Source organism: Rhinatrema bivittatum, chromosome 4 (genome assembly GCF_901001135.1).
Source record: "Rhinatrema bivittatum chromosome 4, aRhiBiv1.1, whole genome shotgun sequence".
In the NCBI taxonomy this organism is placed as follows: Eukaryota; Metazoa; Chordata; class Amphibia; order Gymnophiona; family Rhinatrematidae; genus Rhinatrema; species Rhinatrema bivittatum.
Genome location: NC_042618.1, coordinates 427704665 through 427725980, shown reverse-complemented (window position 1 = coordinate 427725980; position 21316 = coordinate 427704665). Strand labels below are relative to the sequence as shown.

At 45.8% G+C, this 21316-nt stretch overlaps 1 protein-coding gene across 2 annotated transcripts in view; it reads right to left on the bottom strand.

The window, feature by feature from the left end:
* Positions 1-21316, bottom strand: part of SRGAP3 (SLIT-ROBO Rho GTPase activating protein 3) — a 233852-nt gene that overhangs the window by 61272 nt on the left and 151264 nt on the right. For both annotated transcript variants that reach the window (XR_003856658.1, XM_029601439.1), the window contains exons 4-7: positions 15086-15148; positions 13785-13970; positions 13265-13393; positions 2279-2500 (exon numbers count right to left, since the gene is read on the bottom strand). Coding sequence is in view for 1 of the 2 variants with exons in the window: in XM_029601439.1 (XP_029457299.1) it covers positions 2279-2500; positions 13265-13393; positions 13785-13970; positions 15086-15148 (600 nt within the window). In the remaining variant the exon portion in view is untranslated. The remainder of the gene's footprint in view (positions 1-2278; positions 2501-13264; positions 13394-13784; positions 13971-15085; positions 15149-21316) is intronic.

Below are 21316 nucleotides of genomic sequence, written 5' to 3'. Positions count from 1 at the left end.
CTGTGCTCACCCAAGAGATATCACCATTAATTTCACATGACGGTCAAAAGCATAACTTCCCTGCTTTCAACACATCCTCGTTTCAATTCTGCATGCAGTTTTAGGAACAAAACACGAAAATGCATGCAGTTTTAGGTGATACATGATTCTCCATGAAATTTTAGGCATGAAATACAGTTCTGCTTGCAGTTTTAGGCGAAACACAATTCTCCTTGCAATTTTAGGAATGAAAGTAACATGGTTATGCATGCAGGTTTAGGCGAGATACGATTCTCCATGCCGTTTTAGGCGAGACACAATTCTGCATACAGTTTTAGGAATGAAACACAGTTCTGCATGCAGTTTAAGTGAAACACAGTTCTCCATGCAGATTTAGGAAACACGATTCTGCATGCAGTTTTAGGCAAGACACGATTCTGCATTCAGTTTTACGAATGAAACAGTCCTGCATGCAATATAGGTGAGACACGATTCTCCATGCAGTTTTACGAATGAAACACAGTTCTGCATGCAATATAGGTGAGACACGATTCTCCATGTAGTTATAGGCATGAACCACAGTTCTGCAAGCAGTTTTAGGCACAAAACATGATTCTAGGCACAAAACCCATTTCCCCATGTACTTTTAGGTACATACGGACTAGGCTTTCTGGAGGAGGAGTGGAGTTGGGGCAGGATTGGGATTTCCACACACACTTTTGATTGTCACATTAATCCATGTGCATAAACTTTTGCCAGCTCTTGCACAGGTGTAACTTTGTGTGTCTGTGCCACAGGGGAAGGGAAGGTTCTGTGTACACCTGTGAATTTTAAAAGCAGATTTATGTGAATATATTACGCTTGGAAAATTCTGCCCAAAGTCTGCAGTCTATGCAGGCTGTTTGAAAAATGACTCTCCATTCACCAACTTCGCCCCAGTTTTCAAAGCAAAAGTGAATAAATATATTTTCACTTTGAAACTTGTCATGAATGCTTGCACCTGCTTGCTAACTCCGTGTGTTATCTTCCTCCCCCGACGCCTCCTTTAAATATGGAACAAAGAGCAGACTTCCAGCCCAGCTGAGCGAAGGAAATCTTCAGACGGCCAGGTTAGCATGGAATTCGCTATTTCCTTGAGTGAATGGCTTTCAAATTTGCCATCTGTGAGCGCAGCCTCCACACAGCCCCAGAACTCAGCCCCATGGGAATTAAAGGATTTTGTTAAACGTCTGACTTAATAGATTTGCTGCTTTCAGGCAGCTGGGGGTAGCAGCACAGCTCTAAATCACATCCAAGGTGCAGTCTATACCTTTGGCACTTACACTGTGAGATATGCACCTAAGTCTCAGACATAAATTTAGGGAAATGCTCCACATTTAAGTGTGGGCAAATGCTTTTGGCTTCATGCCCTTCCCCCAGACTGACATCAGCAACTGTGGCATACTCAGTGGCGTCCTTCCACTCCTCTTCCAGATGTGCACAATATTCCCATGTAGAGGGGTAAGGAGGGGAGAAAACCATAGATGACATTTCTAGTCCCAGAGTCAAGGGCTGGGTTTACAAGCTGCATAAACACCAATTGCTTACTCCTACAGAGGGGTGCAAACCTTCCCAATCTGCTTTCCTTTCCTGCAGGCTGTCCGGCATTTCCCTGTGTGGGGGTCTATCACATGCTGCACCCTTACAAGTCTCAAGCACATGGACTTTTAAATGTATCCAGTGTGTGTCCCCTCCCCCACCCCCCATCTCTTCTCTTATTCATTGCTATTCTGCAGCCCTCCCTCTTCACGCCTCAGTATGCCCTATACCAGGCTACAGTTGCATTTCTAAACCTTCTCCTTCAAGCAAATTACCCGCTGACCTGCACTCTCTCTCCTCCCCTTCCAGTCAAAGCTCCCTCTTCAAGTTCGCCTAAGCTGACATGTAGTGCCTCAGCTCATTACTCCAGAACCATCCCCCGGCCTCTCTCATCAGGTACCACATTTTCTTTTATGCCTTCTCTTTGTAATGCACCCTGGGCATAGAGCCACAGAAAAAGACAAATCTATATAAAAGAAAGTCACAAGGTAGGTGCCTGTCAGAAGAAATCCCAGATATATCCTCACTCTTCCTTCTTCAGACACATCGAGTAACAGAAAGCTTCCCACACTTTCACTTTTTTTTTTTTTTTTTTTAAATCAGAAGGCTGGCATGAGCACGAACACAAACTGTGCAGAGCTCTTTGGTGCTCCCAATGCACAAAGCCCTGACAAGCTAATCTCCCCTGGATCAAGGCATACGTGGATTTCTTCCTGCATACCTCGTCCCCCATATGGGGCTGGAACTCAAACTTCAGGGGAGGACAGAAGACCTGGTTGCACATGTCCATGATCTTGTGCTTGTCACTCCGTGCATCCAGATTATCCACGGCATTCTCGATGATATCCAGGCCCTCATGACGTGACGTCTCCAAATTATATTCTGCTGAGAGGTACGTCCTAAAGGTCCGTGCCAGACTTGTGTGGAATCCCAGGTCACAGCACTGGGAAAGAAACAAATAATATTACATACAGATCTGCTCAAAGGAAGTCTGATGGACTGTAAGTGTTGAGAACCTGGTAACTTGCCTGCCTGGTGCGAAGGTGGTGGACCTCACGTGTCACCTAGATAGGTTTATAGACAGTGCTGGTAAGGAGCCGGCTGTCGTGGTACATGTGGGCACCAACAATATAGGAAAATGTGGGAGGGAGGTTCTGGAAGCCAAATTTAGGCTCTTAGGTAGAAAGCTGAAATCCAGAACCTTTGGGGTGGCATTTTCTGAAATGCTCCCTGTTCCATGTGCAGGTCCCCAGAGGCAGGCAGAGCTCCAGAATCTCAATGCATGGCTGACAATGGTGCAGGGAAGAGGGATTCAGTTTTGTAAGGAACTGGACAACCTTTTGGGGCAGGGGAGAACATTTCCAAAAGGACGGGCTCCACCTTAACCAGAGTGGAACCAGGCTGCTGGTGCTAACTTTTAAAAAGGAGATAGAGCAGTTTTTAAACTAGAATAAGGAGGAAAGCCAGACACTCAGCAGTGCATGGTTCGGAGGAAGGTATCTTCGAAGGACTGTAAAGAAACAGGAGAGTTAGGGCATCCCAACAGAGAGGTTCCAATAAAAGCAAAAGTAGTCAATTTGCCTATAAATAAAGAATCACCCGAGCTAAAGATTCCAAATTATCCCTAGCAACTGAAAAGCATGTTGTTAATACAAACAAAAAAACATACTTTGAAATGTCTGTATGCCAATGCCAGAAATCTAAGTAGTAAGATGCGAGAGTTAGAATGTATAGCAGTGAATGATGAGAGATATAATTGGCATCTCAGAGACCTAGTGGAAGGAGGATAACCAATGGGACAGTGTTATATCAGGGTACAAATTATATCGCAATGATAGGGAGTATCAACTTGGTGGGGGTGTGGCATTTTATATCCGGGAGGGCATAGTGTCCAACAGGATAAAGATCATACAAGGACTAAATGCTCAGTAAAATCTATATGGGTAGAAATCCCATGTGTGTTAGGTAAAAGTATAGTGTTAGGAGTATACTACCATCCACCTGGCCAAAATTATCAGATAGATGATGAAATGATAAGAGAAATCAGGGAAGCAAACCAATTTGAAAGTACAATAATAATGGGAGATTTCAATTACTCGCAAAGTACAAATAGTGCAGGAGGATGTGTAATCCTGACAGAACTGATTCAAACAGTCTTATAAAACAAGATGTTTATTATTTTTTCAATATGGCAACTCCACAAAGTTAAACGAGCACCGGCTTAATGGCGTCCCCCGACACGGTCCCGTGTTTCGCCGCGGGCTGCATCGGGGGGGATCGCCACCGCTGGAATTCACACATAAGCTAGAACATAAACAAATTAACAAAGAGTCAGAATGAAAAAGGGACTTACAACCGACCAAAATAAGTTTCACACAAGCATTACATACCTGACAGCAGCGTTTTGACAGTGACAGGGAGCGCAACGCCCTTCCAACTTGACAGGTATTTAAAGAGGCGCCAGGACTACAGGGAAGGGAACCACGTGAGTGAAAAAAATGAGTTCATTGGTTCCCGTTCCTGTAGTGCACCCAAACAGTAACTGAGCCTAACCTGCTAGATAAATAAAAACCATTCAATCTCCCGATTTAAACCTTTTGGGGACACGGTATCTAACGTGAAGATCCAGCGTTGTTCAATCCTGCCCAAAATCTCGGCATAATTGCCACCCCGCGAAGGACGTGAAACAACTTCGATAACGCTAAAAAAGAGGTCAGAAAGGGAATGTGACTGTGATATCCAGTGATCAACCAGGGGTTCCTTCTCTCGCTGTAAACGAATATTGGAGCAATGCTCAATAATTCTGGTCTTCACCATCCGGGATGTTTTCCCAACATACATTAAAGAGCAGGGACAAGTGATAATATAAATTACTCCAGAAGTGGTGCAATCTGAATGTGACCGTAGCTGAAACGTTTTACCCGTGGTGGGGTGTGTGAAACAAGTCATATCACTTGTGTGGGAACAAACCGCACACCTGCCACAGGGCTGATGGCCAACATCAGTGACAGGATCACGCGGCACTGGAAGGTCAGAATGAATTAATTGATCACGTAGATTTTTGCCCCGACGAAAGGTAAACCGAAGGGGATCAGGGAACAATGTATTTAAAGATAAGGCTTCCCAGTGTCGCCGGATCATGCCAGCAATGGGCCGACTCAGAGTGGAGAATGGTAATATGAAATTTGTCGCGAGGCGTTCGGGAGAACCTGAAGGCAAAAATAATAACTCCCGATTTATGTATAAAGCTCGTTTCATTGCGAAGAGACAGACCGTAATACCTTGTTATCCTTTCAAAGTTGTCATCCGAGTGCACTGCGTAAGAACATCCCTACTGGCCAGTTTTTTAGGCTTCGCAGATTGTGCACCACTACTGGTGAATACCTGATTAAAGCCCATGAGATGTCATCCCGCTTCCTGTCAAGAGGGTACCCAAAGTCAGTAGTCAAGAAAGCAATGAAACGAGCTTTATACATAAATCGGGAGTTATTATTTTTGCCTTCAGGTTCTCCCGAACGCCTCGCGACAAATTTCATATTACCATTCTCCACTCTGAGTCGGCCCATTGCTGGCATGATCCGGCGACACTGGGAAGCCTTATCTTTAAATACATTGTTCCCTGATCCCCTTCGGTTTACCTTTCGTCGGGGCAAAAATCTACGTGATCAATTAATTCATTCTGACCTTCCAGTGCCGCGTGATCCTGTCACTGATGTTGGCCATCAGCCCTGTGGCAGGTGTGCGGTTTGTTCCCACACAAGTGATATGACTTGTTTCACACACCCCACCACGGGTAAAACGTTTCAGCTACGGTCACATTCAGATTGCACCACTTCTGGAGTAATTTATATTATCACTTGTCCCTGCTCTTTAATGTATGTTGGGAAAACATCCCGGATGGTGAAGACCAGAATTATTGAGCATTGCTCCAATATTCGTTTACAGCGAGAGAAGGAACCCCTGGTTGATCACTGGATATCACAGTCACATTCCCTTTCTGACCTCTTTTTTAGCGTTATCGAAGTTGTTTCACGTCCTTCGCGGGGTGGCAATTATGCCGAGATTTTGGGCAGGATTGAACAACGCTGGATCTTCACGTTAGATACCGTGTCCCCAAAAGGTTTAAATCGGGAGATTGAATGGTTTTTATTTATCTAGCAGGTTAGGCTCAGTTACTGTTTGGGTGCACTACAGGAACGGGAACCAATGAACTCATTTTTTTCACTCACGTGGTTCCCTTCCCTGTAGTCCTGGCGCCTCTTTAAATACCTGTCAAGTTGGAAGGGCGTTGCGCTCCCTGTCACTGTCAAAACGCTGCTGTCAGGTATGTAATGCTTGTGTGAAACTTATTTTGGTCGGTTGTAAGTCCCTTTTTCATTCTGACTCTTTGTTAATTTGTTTATGTTCTAGCTTATGTGTGAATTCCAGCGGTGGCGATCCCCCCCGATGCAGCCCGCGGCGAAACACGGGACCGTGTCGGGGGACGCCATTAAGCCGGTGCTCGTTTAACTTTGTGGAGTTGCCATATTGAAAAAATAATAAACATCTTGTTTTATAAGACTGTTTGAATCAGTTCTGTCAGGATTACACATCCTCCTGCACTATTTGTACTTTGCGATTTCGTTTGAAGTGCAGTCCTTGCTCATCATTTATTTTGTGGTCTTAGATTTCAATTACTCCAATATTGACTGGGTAATGTAACATCAGGACATGCTAGAGACGTAAATGACTACTTCATGGGGCAATTGGTTCAGGAACCAACAAGAGAGGGAGATATTTTAGATCTAACACTTAGAGGAACGCAGGATTTGGTGAGGTGGTGGGGCCACTTGGCAACAGTGTTCATAACACGATCAAGTTTGAACTAATGACCTCAAGAGGGCCAATGTGTAAATCTACAGCTCTAACACTAAATTTTTAAGGGAAACTTTGATAGAATGAGGAAAATAGTTCAACAGGCATGGATATTGTTTAAAAATATAATCTTAGAAGCAGAATCCAGATGATTCTGTGCATTAAGAAAGATAGAAGGAAGGCAAAACGATACCAGCATGGTTAAAAGGAGAGGTTAAAGAGGCTATTTTATCCAAAAAAACATCCTTCAAAAATTGGAAGAAGGATCAATCTGAAAAAAATAGGTAAAAGCAAAAGCATTGTCAAGTTAATTGTAAAACATTGATAAGACATGCTAAGAGAGAATTTGAAATGAAGTTGGACGTAGAGGCAAAAACTTATAATAAAACGTTTCTAAATATATCCGAAGCAGGAAACCTGTGAGGAAGTCGGTTGGACTGTTAGATGACCAAGCAGTTAAAGAGGCTCTTAGGGAAGATAAGCCACTGCAGAAAGTCTAAATTAATTCTTTGCTTCTGTGTTTACTAATGAGGATGTTGGGGAGATACTGGTTCCAGATATGGTTTTCAAGGGTGATGAGGCAGATGAACAAAACCAAATCGCTGTGAACCTGGAAGATGTAGTAGGCCAGATTTGCAAATTAAATAGTAGAAGATCACCTGGACCAGATGGTATACACCCCAAGGTTATAAAGGAACTCAAAAATGAAATTTCAGATCTATTACTTAAAATGTGTAATCTATCATTAAAATCATCCATCGTACCTGAAGACTGAAGGGTGGCTGGGAAACTATAAACCAGTTAGCCTGATTTTAGTGCCAGGAAAAATATAGTGGAAACTATTCTAAAGATCAAAATCACAGAGCATATAGAAAAACATGGTTTAATGGAACACAGTCAGCATAGATTTACCCAAGGGAAGTCTTACCTCAAAATCTGCTTCATTCTTTGAAGGAGTTAATAAACATGTGGATAAAGGTGAACCAGAAGATGTAGTGTATTTGGATTTTCAGAAGGCGTTTGACAAAGTCCCTCATGAGAGGCTTCTAAGAAAACTAAAAAGTCATGGGATAGGAGGCGATGTACAGGAAACAGAGTAGGATTAAATGGTCAATTTTCTCAGTGGATAAGGGTAAACAGTGGAGTGCCTCAGGGATCTGTACTTGGACCAGTGCTTTTCAATATATTTATAAATGATCTGAAAAGTAATACGAGTGAGGTAATCAAATTTGCAGATGATACAAAATTATTCAGATCTGGACAGTCCACCTGTATTGAATACACTCTTCTGTTGATGCATTAGTTCGTCGAGCTCTTGCACTAATCATGTTTGCGCCCATCTACACATTATTCTATTAACTGTATATCCCAAGTTACACTACCGCTATTTAGCTAGTACCCATAGTTATCCACGTTTCTTTGTCAAGTTACTGTTGCCTATGTAATATTTATTGATGTTCCTATGTTCAGAAACTCTGTTTATTGTAACGCCTTAACTGCGACAGTTTTGTTCTTTGGAAACCGACCTGATTTGATACTTGTATTAAGAAGGTCGGTATATAAAAATCCTAAATAAATAAATAAATAAATAAATAAATAAATAAATAAATAAATAAATAAATCACAAGCGGATTGTGATAAATTGCAAGATGACTTTGAGAGACTGGAAGATTGGACATCCAAATAGCAGATGAAATTTAATGTGGACAAGTGCAAGGTGATGCATATAGGGAAAAATAACCCTTGCTGTAGTTACATGATGTTAGGTTCCATATTAGAAGTTACCACCCAGGAAAAAGATCTAGGCATCATAGTGGATATTACATTGAAATAGTCTGCTCAGTGTTCTGCAGCAGTCAAAAAAGCAAACAGAATGTTAGGAATTATTAGGAAAGGAGTGATAAATATAATGGAAAATGTCATAATGCCTCTTTATCGCTCCATGGTGAGACCATACCTTGAATACTGTGTACAATTCTGGTTGCTGCATCTCAAAAAAGATATTGTACTGGAGAAGGTACTGAGAAGGGTGACCGAAATAATAAAGTGAATGGAACAGCTCCCCTATGAGGAAAGGCTGAAGAGGTTAGGGCTGTTCAGCTTGGAGAAGAGACAGCTGAGAAGGGAATATGATAGAGGTCTTTAAAATCATGAGAGGTCTAGAACGGGTAAATGTGAATCAGTTATTTACACTTTCGAATAACAGAAGGACTAGGGGGCACTCCATGAAGTTAGCAAGTAGCAGATTTAAAATTAATTGAAGAAAATTCTTTCACTCAACACACAATTAAGCTCTGGAATTTGTTGCCAGAGGATGTGGTTAGTGCAGTTAGTGTAGCTGGGTTTAAAAAAGATTTGGATAAGTTCTTGGAGGAGAAGTCCATTAACTGCTACTAATCAAGTTGACTTAGGGAATAGCCACTGCTATTACTGGCATCAGTAGCATTGGATCTACTTAGTTTTTGGGTTCTTGCCAGGTACTTGTAACCTGGATTGGTTACTGTTGGAAACAGGATGCTGGGCTTGATGGACCCTTGGTCTGACCCAGTATGGCATTTTCTTATGTTCTTATACAAATGGCAGGTGAAATTTAATGTGGACAAGTGAAAGGTGTTGCTGTTGCATATAGGGAAAAATAACTCATGTTACACGATGTTAGGTTTCATATTAGAAGTTACCACCCAGGAAAAAGATCTAGGCATCATAGTGGATAATACATTGAAATCATCGGCTCAGTGTGCTGCGGCAGTCAAAAAAAGCAAACAGAATGTTAGGAATTATTAGCACATTTAAAACTAATCAGAGAAAATTTTTTTTCACTCAACACAGAATTAAGCTTTGGAATTTGTTGCTAGAGGATGTGGTTAGTGTAGTTAGTGTAAATGGGTTAAAAAATGATTTGGATAAGTTCTTGGAGGAGAAGTCCATTAACTGCTATTAAGCAAGCTGACATAGGGATTAGCCATTGCTATTACTGGCATCAGTAGCATGGGATCTACTTAGTGTTTTGGTACTTGCCAGGTACTTGTAGGCTAGATTGGCCACTGTTGGAAACAGGATGCTGGGCTTGATGGACATAGAAACATAGAAACATAGAAATGACGGCAGAAGAAGACCGAATGGCCCATCCAGTCTGCCCAGCAAGCTTCACACATTTTTTCTCTCATACTTATCTGTTTCTCTTAGCTCTTTGTTCTATTCCCCTTCCACCCCCACCATTAATGTAGAGAGCAGTGATGGAGCTGCATCCAAGTGAAATATCTAGCTTGATTAGTTAGGGGTAGTAGGGGTAGTAACCGCCGCGATAAGCAAGCTACACCCATGCTTATTTGTTTTACCTAGACTATGTTGTACAGCCCTTGTTGGTTGTTTTTTCTTCTCCCCTGCCGTTGAAGCAGGGAGCTATGCTGGATATGCGTGAAGTATCAGTTTTTTTCTCCCCTGTCGTTGAAGCAGAGAGCCATGCTGGATATGCATTGAAAGTGAAGTGAAGTATCAGGCACATTTGGTTTGGGGTAGTAACCGCCGTAACAAGCCAGCTACTCCTCGCTTTGTGATTGCGAATCCTTTTTTTCTTCACCCCTGTCGTTGAAGCTATGCAGGATATGCGTGAAGCATCAGTTTTTTTTTTTTGTTTTTTCCCCTGCTGTTGAAGCACAGAGCTATGCTGGAAATGCGTGATGTATCAGTCATTCTCCCATGCCGTTGAAGCAGAGAGCCATGCTGGATATGCATGGAAAGTGAAGTATCAGGCACATTTGGTTTGGGGTAGTAACCGCCGTAACAAGCCAGCTACTCCCCGCTTTGTGAGTGCGAACCCTTTTTCTTCTCCCTTGCCGTTGAAGCAGAGAGCTCTGCTGGATGTGTGAAGTATCAGTTATTCTTCTCCCCTGTCGTTGAAGCAGAGAGCTATGCTGTATAGACCATTGGTCTGAGCCAGTATGGCAACTTCTTATGATTGTGCCCCAAGAAAAGATTGACACTAAGAACCAGGGAGATGGTGCCCAAGGAAGGAGCCATGTTACGAACCAGGGAGATCATTCCCCAAGGAAAAAAGTGATTGTAACAACCAGGGAGATCGTACCCCAAGGAAGAAGTGACATTAAAAGCCAGGGAGATCACGCCCAAAGTATGGAGCAATGCTAAGAACTGGGGAGATCAGAAACAAGGAAGGCACAATGCTAAGAACCAGAAAGTTACACTCCAAAGAAGGTGCAAAGCAGAGAATTGGGGAGATCATTTGCTGAGGAAAGAGTGATGCTGAGATGCAAAAAATTATACCTGAGTGATGCTGAGAAGAGGGAAGATTGGGCTCCACAAAAGAAGCATTGCTGATAAGTGGAGAGATCACATCCACACAAAGGAATGAGAAAAGGGAGGGTGCACCCTGAGGAAAGAGTGATATTGAGAAGTGGCGAGATCATATCCCAAGGAGGAAGCAATGCTAACATCCAGAGGTCACACACCTCAAGAAAGAAGCAACGCTGAGATGCAGGGAGATTGGACCTGGAGAAAGGGGTGATCCCATCCTAAGGAAGGAGCAATGCTGAAAACTTGGAGGTCACACCCTAAGGAGGAAGCAATGCTGAGAAGTGATAAGATCATGTCCCAAGCTAGCAGCAACACAGAGCAAAGAGGTCATGCCCCAAAGAAGAAGCAACACTGAGAAAAGGGGAGATGGTGTCCCAAAGGAGAAGCAATGCTGAGAAGCAGGAGGCTGCACCCCAAGGAAGGAGCAACACTACGAATCATAGACACATTACATAGCAAGGTCAACATATGGAATCAGAAGAGTGCAAATAATCAGATATGTGTATGATGGAGACCTGATGACAGCCAAATGGGAAAACGTGCAGGGAAGGGTAAAATGAACCACAAACATAGACTATTTTCAAACTTTCTGCCTAGGTGCAAAGTCTGGGGGTGCTTTTTACCTACGAATGTTGCATCTAAGCTTTAAAAGAAAATTAGGTCTTACCTTAGTTAATTTTCGTTCCTGTAGTACCACGGATCAGTCCAGACTCCTGAACGGGGCATTTCACTTGGAGGGGGACGGCGAGAGAGCTTCATTAGCGGATAGTTGTTGCGCCCACTGAAGTCCTGCCCGCAAGGAGAAATTGCTACATATAGCCGCTCGAACCCCGAGAGCGGAGACTTCGAAGATCTTCTTAAGCTGTATCTCCAGCTTGCGATCCTGCAAATCTTTAAGGGCTGTCCCACCCATTACCGGGATGGTCGTCCTCTTCGTAACTGCCGCCACCGCCGAATCTATTTTCGGAACCTTGAACAGCTCAAGCGCGTCCTCTGTCAGGGGGTATGGCTTATCCATGGCCTTGGCCACCTTCAGCCCCAGATCTGGGGTGTCCCACTCCTTGAAAAGTAAATCCGACGCCGAAAAATGCAACGGAAACACCGATGGGGGCCCCCTAAGACCCAACACTAAGGGGTCCGTGCGCCCGAGGCGGGACTCCTGCTGTGGCAACTCTATGGCCAACTCCCTGAGAATGGCCGGTATCAAGGGCGCCAACTCGTCACGGCAAAACAAGCGCACTACTTTGGGGTCATCCCCGTCCGTCAAATGGGAACCGCTCGGCCCAGCAGCCCCCTGATCTCCGTCCCCCTCCAAGTGAAACGCCCCGTTTAGGAGTCTGGACTGATCCGAGTACGTTCAGGGAAAGGGGAAAAAGTCCCATAGGTAAAATTTCTATGGGAAATACCATGCATAGATCTGAAAAGTCAAACTACACGTTTTATACCTTCTGCTTGTGCCCAAAACATGCCCCCGTCAATTCAGCTGAAAGTATATCCTCTGTGGGTCTCAGCGAGCTTTCATACTGTCCACGTACAAATGGACTGGAGGAGTGGTGATGGGATACACCATACAGACATTCCTCAACAGCACCGAATGTTTGGTTGCTGTTCTGTCATCCTGGACGCAATGAAGCCTGATACTGAATCGGAGGGCGGAGTTTCTCACATGAGATTGTGAGGTGTTTAGTGTTCTCTGTGGGGTGGGGTACAAGACACAAAAAATGTATTTACAGAGAAATGTGTAGAGAGGGATTGTGCCTTGGTTTATTATGGAGACTTGAATCTATACAGGAAAGTGGTTCCTCGCTGTCTATGATGTTGGGGGAAATGTGATGTTACTGTTTCTGCTCCTTCCATGAGGTTTACTGTCAAACTGCAAAACCACCAAGAATGCAGGAGAGAAAGGGTTGGTTTATAGTTCACTGATGACACCCCTGATGCAGATCGTTGATCAAAACACAGGCTGCGTTGACTTGAATTCTGGTCTTCTAACTTAACATGGAGTTAATATTGTAGGAAAGTATAACACTCTGTCTGAAATTTGTATGGAGAAGATCCAAGGGGGAAGATGGTGCTGGGTTGCATTTGGGAATTTTATATGCCTGGGCAGACTGAATGGGCCATTTTGGTCTTTATCTGCAATCATTTACTAGGCCATGATATGACGGTATTAAACATCTCCAAGAGCATGGTATGAATTAGTGTGCATATTAGTTCATGAAATTTTTATTTGCAATTACAAAATTTTTAAAACATATGTATGAGGGAATTAGGACTTATAGTTAAGACTATAGGGTGGTGACACTTTCACCAATAATCCCTTCTTTATGAGCATTCCCTAAGTCCATGTGACCTGGTCCAAACAGCACCTTGGGGTGAAGAGAAGGAACATGAAGAGGGGCAACAAAGCACAACAACTTCACTAATGACTTATGCCAGTTTTCGTCAGTGGGTGGCAATTTGGCTGAGGGCTTTCTGGCACTCATTCAGGAGTTTGTGAGGACCTCTGCTGCTCTGGGGATGGGTAAACCTGATTACTTACATCAATCAGGTCTGAGACGTCATGGATGTAGTACTTGCTCACAGCTGCATTGGTTGCAGAAAGATTCAGCAAATAATCATTCCTGGCTTTAGTACACTTCAGTTTATTTTCTGAATACTTGGCTTGTCTCTGAAAAGGAAAGTACAGAGCTTCAAATTTAGTACCAATCCTAAATATTATTCAAGAGAGCGTCTTCCCCATTACTGTCATCATCTGCACCTCAAGCAGGGCAGCACTTACCCCCTAGTACTGCCCTATACTGAAAGGCCAGTGCCTTCCCTATCCTGAAAGGATTCTGGTCTCCTGTGTGTCCCCGAGCCCTAATCCTAACCCCATACCTAGAACTGTGTCTCTGAGCCCTAACCCTAACCCCATATCCAGAACTGACTATGATCTGTGTCTCTGAACCCTAACCCCATATCCAGAACTGTGATTGATCTCCTGTGTGACCCTGAGCCCTAACCCTAATGCCATGCCCAGAGCTCCCTGTGGTCCTCATGGCCTGAGCCCATGACATAACCTTTTCTTTCATTTTCTCAATCTTCCTGACAGAACTGCGTCTCTGGGGTCGGTCTTCGTGGCGCAGCAAGTTTACTGGGATCTCCCCAGACTTGCTGATCTGCTTCTCCTCCTGCTTCTCTGCCTCCTTCAGCTTGCCCTCTGCGCTGATGCTCTCCGCATGATACATGTGGTACGTCTTCATCACCTAAAGAGATGGGAAAAAAAGCCCCAAAGAAATATACACCTGCAGAGATCAGACCAGAAGGTTCCATGCACAGGGCGCCAGCCAGAGCTGTGCGTAGGCCACATATACAGCGAGGGGAGAAGAGCCTCCCTTTGCCTTCCAGCTCTGTATCATCACAGAGAAAAGCTGAAAATCATTGTAAACCGCATTCTCTGGCTTACTTATGAAAGCCCCAATTATCTCTAATTATATCTGCAGCTTTTCACAGTACAGCAGAGAGTGACACACGCCTTTCACTCCCCTCGTTGGCACATGCTGCCCTGCTGCAGGAGAACAGGAGACTGCAGTGACAGAAACTAAAACAGCCATGATCTGTCCACGCAAACACCAGCGCAATACTAGACTGCAGTGCGCCATATCCAGATTATTTACCACAGGAATGCCACAGGATTATCAGGCTATGGGTGTGCCAGATCCAGAACCCTACCAGTGGAATCACCTCAGGAACAGCGACCATTTAATCTCTTCCTACACATGCATCCAACTCACAGTGTGCCGAGTCTCGGCTATTACACCCAGGCACACAACAAGGCAGGTGTTAACAACTGTACAGGAGAAGGAAGCATTGGGTCCTGGGGTTCTGTGGCTGTGCTGTGCTGAGAGTTGATGGCGTGAGAGGAGCTCCATGAGTCGGTACTTTTGTGCCATTCCCATGGTCGAGTGCTAAAATGTAGCACCCAGACCCGGAAGCTGAATGCACAGATACCATGAGCGCGATATTCAGCACTACTTAGATCCATAAATTAGGACTTATCAGCTAAGTGGCAGCGGCTGAATATCTGGCCCCCGGTGAATGGCAGCCACTCAGCCAGATAAGTAATTACCCAGCTAAATAGTTAGCTGGCTAAGCGACAGATGGGGAAAGGGCGTTCCGGAGAGGAGCTGGGCAGGTAAGTTATCTGACTAACTTGGATATTCAGGTCTGATCGGCCTATAGGGCTGTCCTAAAGTTAACCGGATAAACGTATCCAGCTAAGTTTAAGTTAGCCAGATATATTCAGCGGTGCGACTATGCCGCGGAATATATGGGCTACGCTAGCCCAGTAAGTTTATCCCGCTAACTCCCTGTTACTTACTGTGTAGAGTTCATTGGTGACCTTCAGCAGTTCCTCGTGCATCTGGAGTCCTATCTCCTTGCTCTGCAACAGAAGAAAGCCTGGAGTAAGAGTTATAACCACACCTTCCATACAGAAACGTGGTGCAGTTCTGCGCTGGCTCCAAGTTCCTAGCAGGAATACGACCCTGCCCTTGGCAGGCCATAAAATGCAATCATTCTCTCCTGGTTGCCAAACATCAAACTCCCTCCCAGGAGTTTCCCAGCTGTTATGTGACTGCACTACAGTACAGACTGCAACAGTTTCCGCTTTACTTTGTAATTAAATGCAGGAGCTCTTTCCAGAATGATTTGGGGGTTTGGAGCATCTCCTTACTTTGAAGACAAATTTAAAATAAGTATAGAGTTCAGGGACGCTGCATTTCTGATCTCCTCTAAACTTGTTCAGCTCTGCATATGAGATACAGAAGGCTGGTCTGAGCCCCAACTCAGCCCACGACAGCTCAGAGGCTGTAATTAGAGCCTGAATGCCATTATCGTTAGCTTTTATTGCTTTCTGCAACGGTTTCAGCTGGGACAGATGCTCACCAAACTGAGAACAGCCACCATGGTCCCAGCAATGTGAACAGGGAGTGAATCCAGCACCATCAGCTCATGAACTCTGCAGACGTTCCCTCGCTTTGTACATTTCACAATCAATGCCACAACCTCACTTCCAAATCTGGAAGGTATTCCAAACGTGGTGTTTGGTCAATATCCCCGGGTTTAAGTTTGGCTCTGGTTTTGGATGCTCCTTCTGCTGATTACAAAAAACTTAAAACCTCTCATGCTCAGTCAGCTGTGCCTGCCCTTAAGCTTCTCTGTGTACCCTCCTCATCCATCACTGACACCTTCCAAAGTCAGGACTTGAAAAATACACCGGAGGCAGACCAGGCACAGAAAAAAAAAAAAAATCACTTGTTAGATTTTTCTTCCACTGAACCTTCCCCTCCTTTCCCCCCCACTTCTCTTCCTCCACAACAACTCTCCCTTCCCTTCATCGGTCCCTCCCTCTCCACTACCCACCACTTCCACCCTAGAAGTCTCGCTAATTTTCCCCAAGTCTATCTTCCCCCACCCCAGCTTGTCACCCACACTTCAGAGGGAGGCCCTCCCCACTATTCCCATTTTTATACCTGTACCCTGGCAGCACCTGCACACCCTAGTGGGAAGCAACAGGAAGTACATTTAAAAAGCAACCATGGACCTCTACCATGCAGGTAGAGCTGGGAGAGCCTCAACTGCTCTAGGGGGAATAAGAGGCTGAAATTGCATGGAGGTGAAGATGACGGAAGGGTTAAAGGCCATAGAGAAATGGAGGAGGTGAGAGGCTGGGGGGGTGGAGAGGGGAGGTGAATGGCCATGGAGAGGAGCAGGAAAAATTGGATGAGAAACACACTATTGGGAGGGCAGGCTCCAGTCACTGGGATGGGGCTGAGGATGTGCACTTCTTCCTCTCCTGCTCAGTCTCCTGGCAGACGATTGCTCTTTGCTCCTTTCTGCAGAAGGCTCTGGAACTGGAAGACAAATACTGCTAGGCATAGCTGCTACTGCATCACAAGCAACAAGGTTTGTCTTGTTTTCTGTGATGCAACATCAGGAAATCTGCATCTGGCACTCAGCCCTAAAATGCATCCACTGCTGAGCAGCAGATAGGTCAAGCCCTGTCTGTAGCACCTCTTGTTTATTACTATAATCCTGAGTTGTATAGGGAACACCAAATGGATGCAGCACTTTCAGAGATGCACAGTGCTGTACTGAGTTACTGCATCCATTAACAGCCCTTATCTCTAAGAAGGCAGCCCGGTTTTTTCTCTCAATTATTCAGTGATTTTTGCAAACAGTGTCTTGCTAGTTAGACGAGTCTGAAACCCGGTTACCTCAACAACATTATGGTTACATTTCTCTCTTTGTTGTTACAGGCTAATGCTTGATTTCCTCCATTTCCACACATTCGCCTTGAAAAACCATTACCATTTCACCTCCTTTGCTCCTCCTCTGCAAGAAAAATCATTCCCCGCCGCCTGCCGTTTCTGCAGCCCTTACAGCAGCACCAAAGGAAGGGACGACCACACGACCCCGGTCCGTACAGGGCTAAGTGCAAACCAGATCCCCCGCTACAGAATTATTTCAGCAATGGGTCGAGCACCAACCTGCGCCATCTCCTCCTCAGCGCCAGGGAAGAGTGGCCTGGTGCTTACAGCAATGGGTGGGGAACCATGGAAGCCAGGGTTCAAATCCTATTGCTGTGCCTTGTGACCTTGGGCAAGTCGCTGCACCCTCCATTGCCTCACGCATCCACTTTGATTGCAAGCTCTTTGGGGCAGGGACTTATCACTGTTGTATAACACTTTATGTCCAGTAACACTATAAAAAATGATTAGTATTATTGGCTGAAACGTTGGGTGGTTTATGAAGCCACATGTCTTTCAGCCCCTTTTCTCTGTTAATTATAGTTCTTGCATATTAATTCATCATCAAGCTCTACAGCATCATTTTTAGTTAAAGTTGAGCCACTAGATGAAGTATTAGCGCAGAGCCTGGGGCAAATCAACCACCGCAGGGTCCTGGTGCACTTAAATTATAGTGTTGGGGATGAAGTACCTTGGTGGGTCAGGGTCCAACCCCCCCCCCCTCCCAAGGCAGATATTCGCCCCTCACACAAGGATGGCTCTCACCATTAGCTGTGAGATACGCTGTCTGATAATTCATTATACCTCAAATATACAAGTGAATGCAAAAATCACTCCATTCATGAATCCTACCCTTCCCGGGCTCACACCACATGTGAATCCTACCCAGCTCATCTGTTCCATGCATGAATCCTACCCTTCCAGGGCTCATACCAAACGTAATTCCTACCCTTCCCAGGCTCATCCACCCCACAAGTGAATCATACCCTTCCCAGACTCATCCACTCCACGCGTGAATCCTACCTTTCCTAGGCTCATCTGCCCCACTCGTGAATCCTACCCTTCCCAGACGCATCTGCCCCATGCGTGAATCCTACCCTTCCTGGGCTCACCTGCTCCATACATGAATCCTACCCTTCCCAGACTCATCCGCCCCATGCGTGAATCCTACCCTTCCCAGACTCATCCGCCCCACGTGTGAATCCTACCCTTCCCGGGCTCACCTGCCCCATGCGTGAATCCTACCCTTCCTGGGCTCACCCTCCCCATGCGTGAATCCTACCCTTCCTGGGCTCACCCGCCCCATATGTGAATCCTACCTTCCTGGGCTCTCCCCAAGGACAAACCCCATTCTTCCTGGGTTTCATCCACTCCATGGTGTTAATAGAACCAAGACAGAAGGAGTGTTAACTGTGATGAGACTGAGGTTGTTTTAGAGTGGGAAGTTTATTTTGATGGGGGGGGGGGGGAATGATATGGGGGCCGGGCTTGTTTGGGGTTTATTATATAGTGAGAATTTATTGTAACCTGGTTTGATGTATATGGAATTGCTAGCTATGTGCGGGCATGCACATCGGTCTCAGCGAGCGTCAGCTGGATATCAACATGGTGGCGTCGAGCGGTAGTGGCGACGAGGAGCGGCGGTAGTGGCAACGAGGAGCGGCGGCAGCAGCGAGCGGCAGCCAGTAGCGAGGAAGGAGAGAGTGAGTGAGAGGGAGGGAGGGAGGAGTGGGTGTGTGGATGGGAGGGAGGGGAGAGGGAGAATGAGGGGGGAGAGGGAGAATGAGGGGGGAGACAGAGGGATGTGAGTAAGAGGAAGGGTAAGAAGTTGTGGAGCAGAGAAAAAGGGAGTGGAGGAGGGCTGAGGGAGAGGGGATGGGATTGAGAGAGGGTGGGGAGTGACTGAGGGAAGGGGAGGGAGGTGAGAGGCAGTGGGAGACAGAGGATGAGTAAGACTGAGTGGAGGGAAGGGGTGAGTGAACGAGGGGAAGGGGGAGTGAGGGAGAAAAAGTGGAGAAGGGTGCTGTGTTCGAAAATGGACTGAAAAAAAAATTTAATGTAGCCCATTTTAACGGCTTGTAAATAAATAAATGCACAAATTCTCTTTTCTGATGTTCCTCCACCAACTGTTCGGAAATCATTCCCTTTTTCTTTTACAAAACTTGTCCAGTGCAGCCGCACACATGCTCACCCCTGTGACCGACTATTGTTAAATATTGATGGAGATGTCAGAGTAGAATAAGGCAATGTCATGTGAAGCCAAGCAACATATTAAAAACCCTCTGCCATACTCTACTTACACTATTGTCAATACTGACAGAGGCCAGTCTCCCGATAGCCAAGCCTCGTATTACCAGATCAATAGCAGCTCATGCTGTAATCCTCTGTGATAATGCTGGGGGTCAGTAACTAATCTTGCTTTCCTAATGGGATTTTATAAATACGATTTTCTGTTGTTTTATATTGATGCTTTCCCCTTCTACAGCCCCCCTTCTCCTCACAGCTTTTGTACTGTGCCTCGATATTTATATTTGCTTTCATCTACATTCAAAATGGCAGTGACAAGGCCTTGAGATCCCAACTGCAGAAAACGTTTCATTATTTTCCACTCCACCAAGTCTTATCAAATGCCACGGTGCCATCAGCCCGCCCCTGGAAGCCAAGCCTAGTCAAGTACCGAGGAGATTTCTGTAACCCGCAGTGTGACACACAGGCCTCAGAAGACAGAAGGGCTGCATGTGAGAGAGAGACAGCCAGGGGGAATCTGAGCAGCAGCAGCCGGCTTCTCCCATCACAGCAATAAACCTGCCGAGGCCGTCCCCTGTAATGACTGCTCCTAACAGCCCTTTCCAAATGCCACCTGCTGCGAGCTGGCAGCACGTTTCAGGATCTGTAAAAACGCCAGCCTTAGCTCCAGGGTCCCCAGGAAGCACATTTCTAATATGTGCATCAGTGGGCACTAAGAATCATCTGTCAGCAGGGTTTAAAGTAATGCTGGACTCACCAGGGGAGACGGAAGCTGGATGGGAATTGAGGAAGGACGAGAGGCAACAGCGTCTGGGCCCTACAGAGCCTCTGATGTGCTACACTCGTGCTACATTTTGCAGGACTGGAGAGATTTCTTTTCAATTAAGCTTCCACAGTTAGTCTCAAGGGCTTGTGTACAGGCAGTTCCCTTAACTGGGTATCAATACTCCCCCCCACACCACCTTTCCTGCAGAGATGGAGGAGGTGCAGGTCAGAGGCACAGATTTGTGAGTTCTGGTCTCGCTCTAGTAATGATGGCAGAAAAAGACCAAATGGTCCATCCAGCCTGCCCAACAAGTTTCTTATAGTAGTAACTGCCGCTCCGTGCAGGTTACCCCCATGTTTCTGTTAAGGGTAGTAACTGCCACTCCGTGCCAGTTACAATCAAAACCAAGCAACTGTCAAACCCATAACAAAAATTACCGCTAGCAACGTTTTTACAGGGTGCGCAGCCTTCCTGATAATTCAGACAATGCTGCTTGAACGTGCTTTGCTTTTGGGCTTGGCCGTAGAAGAGGCTCTGCGCTTTTTCCCTAATGCCTACATCTCAGTACCCTGGACCATAGAAGTCAGGGCCCAGCGTTGGCTGTTCATTAAATCCAATTCCCCCTTTTTCCCCCCCTTGCCGTCGAAGCAGGGGGCAATGCTGCAGTTATGTCAAAACCATGTAAACTAATTAGTTAAGGTTAGTAATCCCCATGCTTTCTATTAGGGGATTACTGTCCTGTAATTATAATTCAGTTTACTCATGGCTTTCTGAGGATGAGGCCCACACCCAATATGCATTGCAAGAGGAAGATGCCATATAGCTTCCAAGTGCCTTTTTTGCAGGATTTTCTGCTTGGCACCTCAGCAATGTATGCAAATATAATATGGGGTAGATTTTAAAACCCCTGCGCGCGTAAATCCGGGAGGATTTACGCGCGCCAGCGAGTCTATTTTGCATAGGCCGCCGGCGCGCGCAAAGCCCCGGGACGCGCGTAAGTCCCAGAGCTTCGTAAAAGGGGCGGGAGGAGGCGTGTCCAGGGGGCATGTCCGGAGGCAGGGGGCGGTCTGGAGGCGTGATGACAGTTTGGGGGCAGGCCGGGAGGGCGGTCCCGAGTCCCCCGGCACTGCGGCCTGTGCCGGGGGGTGCCGGGGCGGCGCGCGCAAGTTACGCCTGCTTCAAGCAGGCGTAACTTGCCCAACAAAGGTGGGGGGGAGGGGAAGGTGGGGGGGATGCGAAAGGAAAGTTCCCTCCGAGGCCGCTCCGATTTCGAAGCGGCCTCGGAGGG